This window comes from Theobroma cacao, chromosome 2, assembly GCF_053813885.1.
Source record: "Theobroma cacao isolate CCN51 chromosome 2, ASM5381388v1, whole genome shotgun sequence".
NCBI lineage: Eukaryota > Viridiplantae > Streptophyta > Magnoliopsida > Malvales > Malvaceae > Theobroma > Theobroma cacao.
Window position 1 is genome coordinate 8,047,461 of NC_142640.1, and position 12,936 is coordinate 8,060,396.

Sequence of the window (12,936 nt, forward strand, 5' to 3'; positions counted from 1 at the left end):
CATGAATTCATATTTTCAACTTAAAAGACATGTTTCATAATAGTAGAAGACTCATGCTTATATACTTAAGACTCACCCTATCTCTTACTGATGCGAGATCCGTGACATTCTACCTCACCTAATTATGTAACACCCACGTTGCACTAGCTCTTTACTCATAGAGGAGAAGGATTCTTACACTCGACCCTGGTATCTCTCATGGGGACTCATATCAGTGAAGATCTGAGTCTGCTCTGATATCAAATATCACAGGCCAAACTTCATGTAATCTTTAACCCTGAAAATAGAGTTTAAGTAAGCCTATAAATTATGAGTCCATGTTCCCAACCTAACAGACATACTTGATAGGTAGTAGAAGATACATGTTTATATACTCAAAACCCACCCCATCTCTTACTGATATAGGATTTGTGACACATAAACAAATGTAATGCCAACATATTGATTTCTTTTGTTTTAAAACAAGTTTAACATTGAGAAACATAAGATATAGGTTTAGTAAACAATGGTTTTACAAGAAAAAAAAGCTTATAAGCATTAAGGTATTTAAATTATTAAGGGGGATGGAGTTTTTTTTTTTTTTTTTAGATAAAAGTAAACATTTGGAATTAGATGTACAAGTCCTTGGATGACCAGCTGCTATAAGTGGGAGACCAGAATGTGGACGGTTCTTATCTGGACCAGGAATATGGTCCAATGGCCTAATAAACTCGATTTGGTTTGGATCCACCAAAAACTAGATTGGCTCAATAACGTTGTTGTGTTGCCTGCTTTCTACTGAAGAAGGAAATATATATTATATAAACATAATGTTTGAAAAACTTTTAAATTAATTAAGAAAATTTAAATAATTTTTTATTTTTTTACTATATTCAATTAAATCTTTGTATTTTTATGTTGAGTTAAATATGCCTATGACTACTAGTTAACTAATTTTTATTAATCAAAATGTCACTTATCATTTCATATTTATGCCATTGATGTGTCACTAATGTGAACTCATGGTTATGTCATCATGCCACATTAATATATCACGTTATTATCGATTATGATATGTTAATATGTCATGTAATCATTAATTATGATATTTAAATATACCACGTCAGCACCACATGGTATAAAATATCAAATGATATTTTGATTAAGTTAATCATTAATTATAAGAGTTAATTTGGCTCAAAATAAAAGTATAAAGATTTATTTGACCTAAAATAAAAATATAGAGGCTTGATTGAACGTAATAAAAAAAAACTTATTTGAATTTTCTTAAATAGTTTAGATACTTTGTTAAGTATTATGCCTACTATTTATAACAAAGAGACCAATAAAAAATCAAATAACTAAATCATCCTTCCATATTTACATTGCGACACATCAACTTTTTAGAATTTACATTATTGTCTTTTTGAAATGGTTTGGATAATGCTGCATATATATATATATATATATAAAAGGACAGCACAAAAATATTTTTAGGTTTAGCCATGTCAAATAGGGTATTAAAGTCATTTCTCATATTCAAATATGGGTTTTTGTGGTATTTTACTATCTAGGTTTTTTATATAAAATGTATTTAGGCCCATTCGAAATGTTGTGTTTATACTTAGTTGAAATAGTGTGTTTTGGGTTAAAAAGAAAAAGAAAAGGAAGGAATGGACCGCTGAAGCTTTAGGCCCATTCGACTTAGATTTGTTTTCTCTCTTGACTTAATTGGTTTAATTCCAAAACCCAAGAAATGAAGAGACAATTAAAAATAAAACAAAATAATAATAAACATTATAATCATCTCAAAATAATAAAAAATGAAAAAACAAAAAATAATGTTAACAGAACTTTGCTATCCTACATTAAACCTTGAAAACCCTAGTTGTTGCTTCGCAAGGAGGCGGACTCGTTTGGAGTCTTCCCAATTAATGTGGATGGAAACCAAGGACGAGAAACAATTAGAATAGGTTTTAGAAGAGGGAGAATAAGGTTAGAAAACAATGAGAGGTGTGGTGATTCAAATAAGGTAATTAACCAGAGTCAACTAGTGCAAGGAGAGATTCCTAAGTCATCATATCGAAACATATTAATGCATGATAATAAAGGTACCATGTTAAAAAATGAGGATTTTAAAGAAGAGGGCCAGTTTATGCAGGATGTTGAATCAGATGATGACGAGATTGGACTAGTTATAGAAAGTTTGTATATTAGACTAACAAAATAAGAAAAAGAAATGATTAGAAAGCCTTGAAGACGAACTCTAATTGAGAAATTGTTAGAAAGAGATATAAGTTACATTTATCTATGTAATAAAGTGAAGCAATTATGGTCATTAGAAAGAGAGTTTCAAGCAATAGATCTTGATAATGGTTACTATTGCTTTAAGTTCTTAAAGAAATCGGATTATAACTATGTTTTGTTAGAGGGTCCTTGGATCATCACGAGTCATTATCTCACCATCCGAGGATGGATTTTGGGATTTAGATCTAATGAGGCCCCAATTGACTTAATCACTATATTAGTTAGGTTACCAAGAATGCCTTTAGAATTTTATAGTAGATAAGTGTTGACAAGAATTGGAAACTTATTAAGGAAGACGTTGAAAATATATTGGACCACCTCCTATGCTACAAAAGGGAAGTTTGCTCAAATTTGTGTCGAACTAGATTTAACGAAACCTTTGGTGGCCAAGGTTCACATAGGAAAAAAATGGCAGGGGATAGAAAATAGAGGGCTAAGGATGCTATGTTTCCATTGTAGCAAGTTTAGGCATGGTGTTGAATTATGTCCAATCCGACAAAAAGAACAAAAGGGGTTTTCAAAGGAATAAGTGCATAAACTAGCAGAGGAAAAGAAAACTTTAGAGAGAGATTATGAATCTTCACGCTTTGGCCTGTGAATGATTACTAAGAAAACTTATAGGAAAAATACTAAAGGTAAAGTAGAAGGAATGAGTAAGCCAAAATTTAAGGTTCCACAACAAGAAGAGAGTTACAAAAAGGTTTCCAAACCTGGCTCAAAATTTTACATTTTAGTAGATGAAGAATATAATTCTAGTGATGAGAAATTTGTTCTTGAAAAATGGAGTCCTTGAGCGAGCAAATATTAGACATGGGAAAAACATTGTTGTGAGGAAAAATAAGGAAGCATTGAAAGATTCTCTACAAGCAACAACCAGTGCTTCGAATAGAGATCTCATCATTGCAAAAGTTAAAGGAAAATAAACAGCTCCAAGGGTACTTAAAATACCATCATCAGAGCCTGAAATATCGAGTAAGAAAGAGATATAGATTAGGGAAAAAATGAGGTATCATATGTGAACAGTGTGCCAGATACTCAAAGCAATCATCATGAATTAGTAAAGATGGATTTGAAAAACTTGCCTTGACAAGAAACAGCCCCGACTACTACTTATCTCTTCCTACCATCCAAAAGAGTTAATGTAGTTAATATTGGAGTTGGAATTAATGGCATTGCAAGGGAAAAAAGGGGCAATATGGTGGACTATAAAACTATCCCTAGAACAAGTGAGATCACCACATTAGTGGATATGGAATGGCAGACAGTTTGGGAGGACATTATGCAAGATTAATCTTGCTAATGTGCAAATTGTTTAGTAGGTTGGTTGTTTTTTTAAAGTTGAGTTTTATTTCTTTTATTCATGACCTTATGCATTACAACATACTCAGTTGGAATGTGAGAAGAGCTGTTTCTTGAAGATGTGTCTGAAACATCAAAAACTTGATAAAGTTATACCAGTTGCAGATAGTTATCATATTGGAGCCGAGAGCATTGGATAGAAAAGCTGCTAAAATATGTTAAAAAATCGAGTTTCCAAATTTCTTTCAAGTAGAAACAAATGGTTTCTTGGGAGGTATTTGGATCTTGTGGGATGCAAGAAAAATCTATATAGAGGTAATGGCCTACTCTTCGTAACAGGTACATGCTTTGGTGAAGAATGCAGAAGTGAGTTGGTTCTTGACAATAGTATATGGTAGCTTGGTAACAGAAGAAAGGGGATGTTTATGGAAATCATTAAGTCTGGCAAATGAAGTTCATAAATTACCTTGGTTGGTAATGGGTGACTTCAATCAAATAGTGTATCTAAAAGAGAAAAAAAAAAGAGGAGAAGTGTGAATGTAAATCAATGTAACAAATGCGGGATTGTATGAACTTTTGCAAATTGTCTAACTTAAGAGCATCATGTCCGAAGTTCACTTGGTGCAACAAAAGGGACAAACTAAATTATACAATAGTTCGATTAAACAAAGCATTAACAAATGAAGCCTGGTATGATATTTACTCTCATGCTAATGTACTGAATTTGTCGAGGACTTACTCAGATTATTATTCAATTTTGGTATAGTGTAAAAACTTTCTAGACGAAACTCAACTTGATAAAAGTTTTGGATTTGAACTTGCTTGGATGTCTTACCTAGGTTTTAAAGATTTCATCAAAGGAAATTAAAGAGTTGAAGGAGTTGATGTTGTGGCAACTTTGAAAGACTTATCATCTTCACTCATTAGTTGGAAATATGAAACATATGGCAATATTTATAAATGGAAAAGAAAGGTACTAGCCAGACTTAAAGAAATCCAGACCCAACTTGATATAAAACATAATAATTTCGTAAATCTGGAATTATCATTGGTGGAAAAATATAACTTGATTCTATATCAAGAAGAAATTATGTGGTAGCAGAAAGCAAGACTTGATTAGGTGAAATATAGGGATGCCAACACAAAGTTTTATCACGTAGTGGTAAAAGGGCAAACAAAGAAGAAATAAGGTCTTAACTCTGAAAAAAGATAATGATACTAGTGCCACAACCAAAAAGATAAAGAGAATTTGGTCTTATAGGTTTACCATAACTTATATAAAAATGATGGTGATCATGCTTTTCTCCTTAAAATTTTGAACTGAAGGTTATGTGATAGTAAAAAAGCAAATATATTGAAGTTTATTACTTACGAAGAAGTAAAGAAAGCTACGTTTGATTTAAATCCAAACAAAAGTTCTAGGTTTGATGGATTTCTAACAGCATTCTTTCAAAGAAATTGGGATACCATAAGTTTAAATGTATTCAAGATACTTTAATCTGCGTATAACTCTGGCTTTTTCCCAATTGCTTTGAATCACATGTTAATAACTCTTATCTCTAAGGTGGACAATCCTAAGAGGATAACTCAGTTTCGTCCAATTAGCTTATGTTCAGTCATGATGAAAACAATCAATAAAGTATTGGTTGACCGTTTGAGACCTTTATTGGTTGATATAGCAAGAATCAATGTAGCTTTATCCTTGGGAGGCAAGCCACATATAACATCATAATAGCTTAAGAAATAATCTACACAATGAGGATGATGAGAAGGAATGAAGGAGCAATAGCAATAAAAATTCACCTTGACAAAGCTTATAACAAACTGAAATGGAGCTTTCTACAAGAGGTTTTAGAAGAAATTGGCTTACCATTCGAATGGGTGAACCTCATAATGTTTACTGTGAAAATGCCCACATTTTCCATTATTTAGAATGGCAAGACAATAAATTCTTTATCACTTACAAGAGGCATCTAACAAGGTGACCTTCTTTCACCTTATTTGTTTGTTATTTGTTGGGAAAAACTTTCACATTTAATTGAAAATGCAGTACATATAGGAGATTGAAAGCCGTTAAGAAGTCTTGTGCTATCTCATATATGTTTTATGGATGACCTGATGTTATTTGGTATTGCCCCAACAAATCAAGTGAGAGTAATGATGTAGGTTCTTCTTCATTTTTACAAAGTTTTAAGACAAAAAGTTAGCCTTTTAAAGTCTAAGTTCCTTATTTCTTCAAATATTAGTAGTACAAGAGCCAACAGATTAAGCGAGGTTGCTGAAATACCTTTAACAAAGGCTTTAGGAAATACCTTGGTACACCAATGTTACATGGAAAAATCAAGAGAGAAATATACTCTGAGTTGGTTTCAAAGATTAAGTTACGATTGGAGAGATGGAGTAATAGGAATCTTTCAATGGTAGCGAGAATCGCGCTAGTTCAATCAATAACTAGTATGATGGCAACCTACCTAATGTAAACATTCTTATTACCAGAAAAAACTATTATAGAGATAGATTGTTTGAATTGAAATTTCATTTGGGGTCATATGGGGAATATAAGAAAAATCCATGCACTTAATTGGGATAAGCTTTGTGCGAAAAAAGAAGAAGGAGGATTGCATATTCGTGAAACTAGAAAATTCAACTTAGCTTTACTTACGAAGCTTGGTTGGAGTATATGGCAACAAAAATATAACTTTTGGGTTGAGATCTTGAAAGAAAAGTACCTTTGAGATAATGTTTTTATGTTAGTAACAGCTAAGCCAACAGATTCACATGTGTGGAAAAGTATCTTGAAGAGTAGAACAATACTTGAGAGAGACTCGGGAAAGAGCATTGTAAACGGTCATAGAACAAAGTTCTGGTTAGATACTTGTTGAGTTGTGATCCATTGCTTAACTATGCTCTCAAGGACCTGTCGGATATAAAAGTAAATCTACCTATAGCTAGTTATTGTGATGAGTTTAGAAATTGAAATTTGTAGCAAATTGAGCTAGAGTTACCTAGAAACATCATGTTGGTGATAGTAGCGGTAATGATTAACCCATCTAATGATGAAAAAGATAAAGCTCTCCGGCTTCCATCAACCCATGGGATATTCTCTATCAAGTCGATATATGAGTTACAAATAAATAACATTTTCCAAAAAGCTAGTTATTGGCAGCAGATCTGGAAATTTTATAGTTCCATTTATGGAGATTAATGCATGAATCATTGCCAACTGCCAAGTGGCTAACTAAGAGAAATGTGGACATCTTAGCTTCATGCTCTCATAGTACAATTCATATGGAAACGCGGTTTCATGCCATGAAGGATTGCTCTCTCAACAGGAAGCTATGACTACAAATAGATCTTGAGCTCATATAGGGTAATTTTTTCTCCTTTGATTTACAAAGTTGAGTGGTAGGTAATATAAGGAGTGATAAAGTAGTTGAAGGAATATCGTGTGTACTATTTTCATGCATCCTACATGATTGCTATAGTATTGGAGGAATTTATCCTTGATGCTTCTTTTGTTTGGCCAAATAATGCATGGCAATAAATATGGACCAAATCAAAAGAAGTTTAGGACAATTTGAAGAGAGAACAAGTCACGATGAAGAAAGAGACCTTAGTAGCTTGGAAATCACTAGAACATTCTTATGTCAAGCTCAATGTGGATGGAAAAGCTAAAGGTCAACTAGGTATGCCGGCAACAAGCAGGGTAATTGGAGATGAAATGGGAAATTGGTAGCTAGGATTCACATATAAAATTGGCATTCCTTTTCTCTTAATGCAGAACTATGGGCATTATACTGGGGTTAAAATTGTGCTAGGATAGAGGTTTCAGGAAAGTTCAGGTGGAATCGAATTCTTTGTTAGCAGTTCAGAAGATTTTTAATCAAGGTTCACAGTTAGATTCAAACTTAGAGCTAATCAAGGGCATTATGGAGCTACAGCATCAGTCTTGGGACTGCACTATATCTTAAATCCATCGTGAAGCGAATAAATATGTTGATTGGATGGCCACTTACCATGAAGATTTACCCCTAGGGTTACATATTTTCGATTCTCCACCAGCTAACATTAGAACAATTTTATTTGCAAATATTCTAGGCATATCTTGGCCTAAAATGATATAATAAGTATTTTTCTTATAATTTTCCCACTATATATAAAAATAATAATAATAATTTAAATATAATATAAAAATTTGTTTATAAAATTGGAACACCAAAACTTTTTTTAAAGGGTAAAATACCCTTACCTCTTAAGTTTTGATCGAAACTATACGAAAATCTATTAATTTTCAAAATAAACACTTCATTTCAAAAAATATTTTTTCGCTGGACACTTAAATCCAGCCATTAGTTAACCATTAGTGTTTTCATCAATTTGATGACGTGATAAGGGTAAAAAGATAATTTAATCTTTAATTAATTTTTAAAATTAATATTATATAATTTTATTAATTTTTTATTAATTAAAAAAAAGCTCCAGAGAGAGCATCGAAGCTCCACTTTCTTTAGGAGTTAGGGAGGATCGATTGGTGCTCCCTTTTTTTAAAATTTTTTTAAAAAATATAATAATAATTTTAAAATTAATAAAAAAGAAAAGTTATTTTAATCTTTTCTTAATTTTTGTTGATTGTGTTTGTGTTTTTAGAGTGAGGTATCTATTTTAAAAATTAATGGACTCGTTTGAAATTTCAATTAAAACTTAGAAAGTAAGAATATTTTATCTTTTTTAAATTATCAATACTTTAAGTATTTTACCTTTTTTAAATTATCAATACTTTAAAATAATTATTTTTAATTTATTATTATTATTAATTTTTTTTAATTTAAAATTATTCTTCCCTTCTATTATTATCATTATTTACCGTATTTTTATTTGACCTTAATTTTTTTTATAAATATTTGAAAAAGGAAGGGTAAGAAGCAGGGCACCATTCTAGTGTAGTAATAAAAGACGGAACCACTTTCTAAACTTAAAAACGCTGCTGCCTTTGTCAAATCTCCTTACTCCTAAGAGACGAGGCCGTTTGATTCGTTTATCATTTCTTTTTTTTTTTATTACAACATTCAGCAATTGCGAACTTGATTTTGAGGCAAAGAAGGAAAAAGCCTACTCCGCTCTCTTTTACGGGTAAAATAATTTTGTTTCTATTCTGGGTTGTGTTTAAAGAGGTTTGATTTCTTTCGTTCGAAGTTATATAGTTAAAGCTTGTCAATTATTTCTGTTTTTTTTTTTTAAACCGTTTTCCCAGTTTGCTTTCCCTATTAGATGTACCTTTGGTTTTTGGAAACTTTGAATCACATTTCCTGCCTTTCTTCAATTTGTGAATACTTGTTTTGCACATCAACGGCCATTGTAGTAGGCTAAAGTTCTGGCTTTTTTCTGGGTAAATATGTTATTGTTGAGAATATTGTGAATAAGTTCCCTTCTTATCTTCTCATGGTAAATCTCGTAAATGGGTTGTTAGGGGTTCTTACTCCGTGAACTTTAGATGTTTGTATGCGTGAAATGATATATTTTTGACAATCTCTCATCGAGTGGAATGAGCCTTGTTCCTCTTCAATTCCTTGTCCTTGGGATGTTGATTAAATACGCTTTGTTACTTGTATTAGTTAATCTGATTAGAATTGTTCATGAAAGCAGGAAAACGAGGAAACTGAGATCCTAAGCTTAGTATTTAATGGACACCGGAGGGAATTCATTACCTTCAGGGGCTGATGGGGTGAAGAGGAAGGTTTGCTATTTCTATGACCCGGAGGTGGGGAATTACTATTATGGGCAAGGCCATCCTATGAAGCCTCACCGAATTCGAATGACCCATGCCCTTCTAGCACACTATGGGTTGCTTCAGCACATGCAGGTTCACAAGCCCTTCCCTGCCAGAGATAGGGATCTTTGCCGCTTCCACGCTGATGACTACGTGAACTTCCTCCGCAGCATAACCCCTGAAACGCAACAAGATCAGCTCAGGCAGCTCAAGCGCTTCAATGTTGGTGAAGATTGTCCTGTCTTTGATGGCCTTTACTCCTTCTGTCAAACATATGCCGGTGGATCTGTAGGTGGTGCTGTCAAATTAAATCATGGTCTCTGTGACATTGCCATTAATTGGGCTGGTGGTCTGCATCATGCAAAGAAGTGTGAGGCTTCGGGGTTTTGCTATGTCAATGATATTGTCCTTGCAATATTGGAACTACTTAAGCAGCATCAGGTATGTTCTTTATATCTTAATTCCTTATAAGCTTTCTATCTCGCTTTCCTTATCTTGTTCTCCACTAATTTGGGCATTATTTAATTGTTTTTATGCATGAGTGAAGCCCTGAAATCTTCATGCAAGTGCTATATCTAAATTGCGTCTTCCGATAATCACCTTATTTGGTCCAAAATGATATGTGATATGGCTTGTTTGCAATTTGTCTTACAATGTTTTATTGAATACAGATTAGATGGATCATTGACAATGGTTGTTATAGTAGGCATGAATGGATTATATAAATGTTGATTTATTTCACCTGAATGACTTGTTTAATTTTTCAATTCATGCATTTCCTCCTTGGCTGTAAAGATATTTTTTCTTTTGGCACCAGTACCAACTTTATGTTATGTAGTTTGTCATTGATAATGCTTCTGCATTCTCCTTGTTGCAGCGTGTTCTATATGTTGATATTGATATCCACCATGGAGATGGTGTGGAGGAGGCATTTTATACAACTGACAGGGTCATGACTGTTTCATTCCATAAATTTGGAGATTATTTTCCAGGTACAGGGGATGTACGTGATATTGGATATTCAAAAGGGAAATATTATTCCCTTAATGTTCCTTTGGATGATGGTATCGATGATGAGAGTTACCATTACTTGTTTAAGCCAATTATTGGTAAAGTTATGGAAGTTTTTAAGCCTGGTGCTGTGGTCCTTCAATGTGGTGCTGACTCCCTATCTGGAGATAGGTTGGGATGTTTTAATCTTTCAATCAAGGGTCACGCAGAGTGTGTTAAATTTATGAGATCATTCAATGTTCCGCTGTTGCTACTGGGTGGTGGTGGTTATACCATTCGGAATGTTGCTCGCTGTTGGTGCTATGAGGTAACTGGCCTATTACTATTACAATTGGTTAATATTTCCTGATTGGCTTGACAGTTGTTATCTAATGTTAATATATGGTAAAGTTGACTTTCTGGTCAACTTTTTGTCTCCCCTTCCCCCTTCCCTCTTTCTCTTTTTATGTTGTTTATGTTGGAAGATGTCCAAATCATAGCGCTAAATTGTTTTTCTTCATCTTTAATCCCCATAAAATAGCTCTCTAGTTTTTGGTTATCAAGATGATAAAGCAAGAACTAGTAATTTGATTGGAATGTGTAGAATCTTGTGTTAAATTAATTGAATATATATTGGTCTTTTCTGCTGCTCAAGTCATGTACACTCTTCACAGCATTTGGTGTCACTAAATGCTCTTCTTCTTATTATTCTTTTTGGGTAATGCCTCTGTGTTGTATGTTTCATGACGCAACACTTAAGTTGATTCTATTTTCTACTTTGTACATATTATAATTTGCTCTGAAACTTGGAAGAACCATTTGTAGTTTGCTAGTGTTTGATTACGTTATTAATAGCGATATCTATATGAGCAGACAGGGGTTGCACTTGGAATGGAAGTTGACGACAAGATGCCTCAACATGAGTATTATGAATATTTTGGTCCAGACTATACTCTTCATGTTGCCCCTAGTAACATGGAAAACAAGAATTCACGGACATTACTTGAAGATATACGTAATCAGCTACTTGACAATCTCTCAAAGCTTCAGCATGCACCAAGTGTCCAATTTCAAGAAAGACCACCTGACACTGAGCTTCCTGAGGTGTGTTCTGCAGCTACTTCATTTTATTTGCCGAAATTTTGTCCTGGCATCCTTTTGCATCTGGTATCAATAGTGGAAATTTATCACATGTTTCACTCTCTGTTCTCAATCCTTTCCATGAGTGCATGTCCTTTTTTTGTGTCCATGTTTGGCATTGCACATTTACTGTTTAGATCTTGTGTTAAGGTTCCTTGATTGTTAAATAATAATCTAATAGGCAATTAAAGATATCTATTTTAGATTTATCCTCTTTTTTACTCTTTTATTTTGCCAATTTAATGCAACTTGGTGGTAGTTTGCATTGATAGATTTCCTCATTTTACTAGGAATTACATTTAGCCTCATATCTGCTACTCGACTCTTAGACTTGTTGCTTTTTGATTTGTAATGTTCAGGCTGATGAAGATCAGGATGATGGAGATGAGAGATGGGACCCAGATTCAGACATGGAGGTTGATGAGGAGCGGTATTTATCTTTCAATCTTTTTCTATTTTTAGAAATTTTTTGGGTTTTAAACCCCTAACTGTTTTTCATTGCATTCTATTTTCATCTGTCATTGACTCATCACATTTATGCAGCAAGCCAATCCCAAGCAGAGTAAAGAGAGAAGCAGTTGAACCTGAGACAAAAGATCCGGTATGCTTTATGCTATAAATGTTAGATTTTGTGATTGTGTATGATTCTTTTTCTTGTTAAGCTCGTGCTAGATTTTCATTATGGCTTATATTCTTCTCAGGAGGCTCAAAAAGGAACTGCTGAGCAAGCTAGAGGCTTTGACACTGCAACAGATGAGACTGTAAGTACAAAGGTGAAGTTTTGAGACACAAGCAGCAGGATGAAATAAAAGTGGTTGTTCTTGTATTGTATATAACATATGTGACCATACTCAAAATGATATCACGGCTCTGAAAAGTTGTCTTGATGCTGGTTCTTGCAGGCTGTAGATGTCAGTCCTATGCCTATTGATGAACCAACTATGAAAGTTGAGCAAGAAACATTGAACAAAGCAGCTGATCCGATGTACCCGAAGTCCTAAGCAACAATCTCTCAAATAGATACTGGATGTTTATCTGTGAATTCAGATTTATAATTGTGCATTAGCATTTTGTCAAACATTATTGGCCCCTATGTTTATTGAGTTTAAGTTTGTACAAGTCATGAAAACCTGAACGATTTTGCTTTACATTGTAGCGTCTTCAAGTTTGAACTTGAAGTTCAAAACAGTGTAAGATTATTAGTAGCAGTTTATATAGCCAAGAAATTTTTCTAGCATTCTCATTTATAGAACAATGGCAGAAAGATGGTGAATGCTGGATCATTTTCCTTGTTACCAATAGGGTGATATTGTGGATCGAAATTAAAAAGCTTGTAAGGTATGGCATTTGAACGATTTATGGTAATCGTACTTGTGTTCACTTTGGAAAAGCTCATCTTGCCCTTCTACTCTTTGTCCAAACCAGAAAGGTAACAATGGATAATCTATATAATC

The 12,936-nt window shown here is 33.4% G+C and overlaps 1 protein-coding gene across 2 annotated transcripts; it reads left to right on the plus strand.

Annotated features, from left to right (window-relative positions):
• Positions 1–8,518: 8,518 nt before the first annotated feature.
• On the plus strand, positions 8,519–12,872 carry HD1 (histone deacetylase 1). 2 transcript variants are annotated; one of them, XM_007043069.3, is made up of 8 exons: positions 8,519–8,715; positions 9,229–9,793; positions 10,230–10,670; positions 11,216–11,446; positions 11,842–11,912; positions 12,026–12,083; positions 12,184–12,255; positions 12,385–12,872. In XM_007043069.3, exons 2-8 carry the CDS (start codon positions 9,266–9,268, stop codon positions 12,481–12,483), a joined length of 1,500 nt encoding a protein of 499 aa, XP_007043131.1. In that variant the 5' UTR covers positions 8,519–8,715; positions 9,229–9,265; the 3' UTR covers positions 12,484–12,872. The 2 variants fall into 2 exon arrangements, with proteins under 2 accessions (XP_007043131.1, XP_007043132.1); XM_007043070.3 differs by having other exon boundaries at positions 12,184–12,243.
• The last annotated feature ends 64 nt before the right edge of the window (positions 12,873–12,936 follow it).

Excerpts from the sequence above, each read along its gene's own strand:
- HD1 (XM_007043069.3), top strand. The coding sequence starts at position 9,266 with ATGGACACCGGAGGGAATTCATTACCTTCAGGGGCTGATGGGGTGAAG. Across the intron at positions 11,913-12,025 it reads ATGGAGGTTGATGAGGAGCG|CAAGCCAATCCCAAGCAGAG; the intron begins GTATTTATCTTT and ends ACATTTATGCAG. Across the intron at positions 12,256-12,384 it reads ATGAGACTGTAAGTACAAAG|GCTGTAGATGTCAGTCCTAT; the intron begins GTGAAGTTTTGA and ends TGGTTCTTGCAG.